The sequence below is a fragment of the Cucumis sativus genome, chromosome 1, assembly GCF_000004075.3.
Source record: "Cucumis sativus cultivar 9930 chromosome 1, Cucumber_9930_V3, whole genome shotgun sequence".
Lineage (NCBI taxonomy): Eukaryota > Viridiplantae > Streptophyta > Magnoliopsida > Cucurbitales > Cucurbitaceae > Cucumis > Cucumis sativus.
The window spans coordinates 27,010,718-27,015,072 of NC_026655.2; the positions used below are offsets into that span (position 1 = coordinate 27,010,718).

Genomic DNA, 4,355 nt, shown 5'->3' on the forward strand with positions numbered 1-4,355 from the left:
AATAATTAAAATTTAATATTTTATTTTGATTATGATTGATCTTATTTTTTACAACAATGATAGATTTGATTGTTCTGCTTAACGTTATTTTTGAAAAGTTCTTCTTTGATTATTAATTTCTAATTATTTAATTAACTAAGAGTTTAATTATTCTAACATATTAAATATTTATAATAAGTTCTCATTTTTTTATCTTCTAGTTTTAATCCATAGAAATTAAGTTTATTATTTAATTTTCAAGTCAAATTTGAGTCTTTTTATAATGCATTTAATTTTTTTTCACAACATTATTATATTTAATTCAAGTTGTACAATAAATTAACGTTAATTATTTTTTAATCACTTTTCACATTCTCACACATTGTCATGATCAAAATATATAACTTGTACTTAAAAATCTATTTATATACATATTATATATATAACTCTCTTTACAAACATTTAAGTTTTTTTTTGTAGGTTGAGGTTTGCTTCTCTTGATCTTCATATTCATTGTCTTGCTTTTATTTATTTGGGATTACTTAACCTAATTTTGATCAAAACATTTTCATTTTCATTTGTTTGTCTTCGTATTCATTTTCATCTTCATATTTGTTGTCTTATACAATTTTAAAGTATTCTTTAGTAAATAAAAAAGGTTTTTTTTTTAATCATCAAAGTATTAATTATTTAATTAATTTGAAATTAATGGTGAAAAAGTCAACAAAAAAATATTTATACAAATTAAATATTCTAGATAACTTCTATGTTTAGATCTCTATTGTAGGTTCCATGAAGTTTTTGTTTTCGTTTTTTTTAATACGTGATATATAATAAATGGAAAACAAAGCTTTTCCACCTATATACACAATTTTTTTTTAAAAAAAAAAAGTCAAAGAAATGAAAGAAAAAAAAAACAATGTGAACATTGCTCAAATGTCATAATTGTTAAAATAATACTAAGAAGAAAAACCAAATTTTAATTATAAAAAGGGAGTCAATTAATTGTAAATTTTGCAGTGCCATCTTCCACAAACAGCTCCCCACTTCATAATTTTCTCCTTATTTCATCATTGCATTATTATTATTCTTCCCTTCAATCTCTTAGAATTAGAGATGGCAAAAGTTGCAAATCAGCCATCGTTAATTCCTATGCCTTTTCTAGTCATCTTCTTCGTTTTCTCAATCTTTTTTGGTTTTGGAATAACTCTCTCTAAGGCTGTTTCCCAAACCAGATACTACAAATTTGAAGTTGAGTACATGTTTTGGTCCCCGGATTGTATCGAAAACATTGTCATGGGAATCAACGGTACGTTTCCCGGTCCACCAATTAGAGCCAATGTTAATGACACCGTGGTTGTTGAGGTGATTAACAATCTCTCCACCGAAGGTGTTGTTATTCACTGGCATGGAATTCTACAACGAGGAAGTCCTTGGGCCGATGGCACTGCTTCCATCTCGCAATGTCCCATTAACCCTGGAGAAAACTTCACTTACGAGTTCAAAGTGGATAAGGTGAGAAGAATTAAAATGTGAATGTCGACAGAAGTGTCATGATTACATTTGATAAAATCTTTTCATTTATTGATTTTTCTTTATTATTATATAATTTCTAGCCTGGGACATATTTCTATCACGGTCATTTTGGGATGCAACGAGCAGCTGGGTTGTATGGATCCTTAATAGTGGATCTAGAGGAAGGAAAAAAAGAGCCCTTCCAGTACGACGAAGAGATCAATTTATTACTTAGTGATTGGTGGCATGCAAGTGTCCACGAGCAAGAAGTTGGCCTTAAATCAAACCCAATGCGTTGGGTTGGAGAGCCTCAGGTAGTACATGTGTCTAAGTAAATTATGTTCATATTGACAATCAAATTGAAAAGGACAAAACTTAATATTTTTCATCAAAATTTGACCTATATTTTACCAAAGTAGATAATAAAATAATGAAACTTATAGGTAAAAACGAAAGTATTTTCAAGCTTAACAATTTTATTTAACAACCATCTCTTTCTCCCTTTTAGAATTTGGATATCGAAATATTTTGAAATAATATTATCACAAAGTTAATTGAAATTGCTCAATCAACTTAGCTAACTCATCTTTTTAACATCTTTTTAACATTTGTCACCTCATTTGCTTTCATTAGTTAACTAACAAATTTTAGAGACTATTTAAAACCATTTCTTAAACTCTATAAATTAAAGTTTTCATTTTAAAATTTTGAGATTAAACACATACATATGGACTAGTTCATTTTATAATTTTAATTTTTAGCCAATTTTCTAATGGAAATATCAATTAAAATTTTAGCCCAAATTTAAAGGACAACAATTTTAGCCCAAACTAGAATATATATCATCATAAAATTAACAAAATATCATAAAGTATAACTATTTTATTATAACTTTGAAACCATATAAGAAAGTAGATAATAATAAAAATTCAACCATAAGGCTAAAGTTGATTTTTATTTTCTTGAAATTTGTCGTTAGTATATTTGTTTGATTCATGTAAAATACTTGAGATTTAAATCTAAAATTTCTTTTCCTCTTGTTATTGAAGACCATACTCATAAATGGGACAGGGCAATTTAATTGTACAAGCTTAGAAAAATACAACACGAGTTCAGAGCATTGTGAGTGGAAAGATCAATGTGCACCATTTGTGCTCAAAGTCGAACCCAATAAGACTTATAGGATAAGAATTGCAAGTACCACTTCATTGGCTGCTCTCAATTTTGCCATTTCGGTAATATAATCTCTCTCTTAAGTATATTATTTTTACAACAATGTAAAGATAAAAGATCGAATCAAATGTTCCACCTTAGGGATGAAAACTTATATCATATGTTTATCTTTGAATTTTCAGGTGTATGTCTATTTAACTAAATAAACAAATTGTTCGTTTATAATACGTAATGAAAATGAAACTTTTAAAGACAATGGATTGTGAATTTAGATTTTCTTTTTTCTAATCATTAATTTTTCATTATTTTTATAGTTTTGAAAAAAGAAAAAGTTCCATCATTTTTCTTTTCTTTTTCAGAATCACACAATGCTGGTGGTAGAAGCCGACGGTAACTACGTTCAGCAATTTGTAACCTCCGATATCGACATTTATTCCGGCGAGTCCTACTCTGTTCTCGTCACCACTAACCAAAGCACAACGCAAAACTACTGGGCTTCCATAGGCGTCCGTGGTCGGGAGCCTAAAACATCGCCGGCACTCCTCCTCTTCAACTACCTTCCCAACTCCGTCGCCAAATTACCCATTTCTCCACCGCCAGAAATCCCCAAATGGAATGATTACGATCGAAGTAAAAACTTCACATATAGAGTCTTAGCCTCTGCCATGAACACAACAAAACCACCACCAATCTTCACTCGCCGGATCTCCCTCCTTAACACCCAAAATCTTATGAACGGCAACTTCATAAAATGGGCAATCAACAACATTTCATTAACCCTCCCCTCAACCCCGTACCTCGGCGCCATTAAGTTCGGTCTGAACTCCACGTTCAACCAGACCGCCCCACCAGAAACATTCCCAAAGAACTACAACATCAAAATCCCACCGCCGAACCCGAACACGAACACCGGAAACAGCGTTTATCGGTTCCGATCGGGGGAAATAGTGGATGTGATTCTACAAAACGCCAATGCGTTAAGCAACAATACAAGTGAAATTCACCCTTGGCATTTACACGGCCATGATTTTTGGGTTTTGGGGTATGGAGAGGGGAAATTTTCCGACGAAGATGAGACGAAATTGAATCTGAAAAACCCACCGTTGAAGAACACGGTGGTGATTTTCCCATTTGGGTGGACGGCGATTCGATTTGTGGCGGATAATCCCGGCGTTTGGATATTCCATTGCCACATTGAACCTCATTTGGATATGGGAATGGGGGTTATCTTCGCGGAAGCAGTTGAAAAGGTCAGGGAAATTCCTCCGTATGCTTTGGCTTGCGGCCGCACTGCCACACCTCAGGTTGTTCCAATAATCCCACGACCCAACCCACCGGGACTAGATAACCCATATTACATCATTTGGATTGGGTTAGTTATATTTTTGTGTGTGATTGGATTGTGTTATGTATGTCTTTATCGTATCCGATTCAATAATTTGAGTTGGAGACCTTATTTAGGTATTTCGGAGAGTCAATCCAACCAAATTGAATTTTCAGATTTGTCTCAATCCAACCCAAATCCAAACCCAACTCATGAAGAGCCCTAACGAGAACAATGATTGGTATATTCTTCCTTCGAAGCAAATCTCTAGAACAGCCTAGAACACAATTTTTTCGGTGTAATTTGGAGTATGTAGTTTGTTCGGTATTTTTAAGAAATCATTTTTTTTTTTATTGCTTGTTCA

General features: G+C 32.4%; 1 protein-coding gene across 2 annotated transcripts; it reads left to right on the top strand.

Moving 5' to 3' along the window:
* Positions 1-987: 987 nt before the first annotated feature.
* On the top strand, positions 988-4,355 carry LOC101217209 (L-ascorbate oxidase-like). Of its 2 annotated transcripts, XM_011661792.2 has the most exons (4): positions 988-1,494; positions 1,596-1,808; positions 2,544-2,729; positions 3,027-4,355. In XM_011661792.2, the coding sequence occupies exons 1-4, from the start codon at positions 1,096-1,098 to the stop codon at positions 4,215-4,217; spliced, it is 1,989 nt and encodes a 662-aa protein (XP_011660094.1). In that variant the 5' UTR covers positions 988-1,095; the 3' UTR covers positions 4,218-4,355. The 2 variants fall into 2 exon arrangements, with proteins under 2 accessions (XP_011660094.1, XP_031736736.1); XM_031880876.1 differs by lacking the exon at positions 2,544-2,729.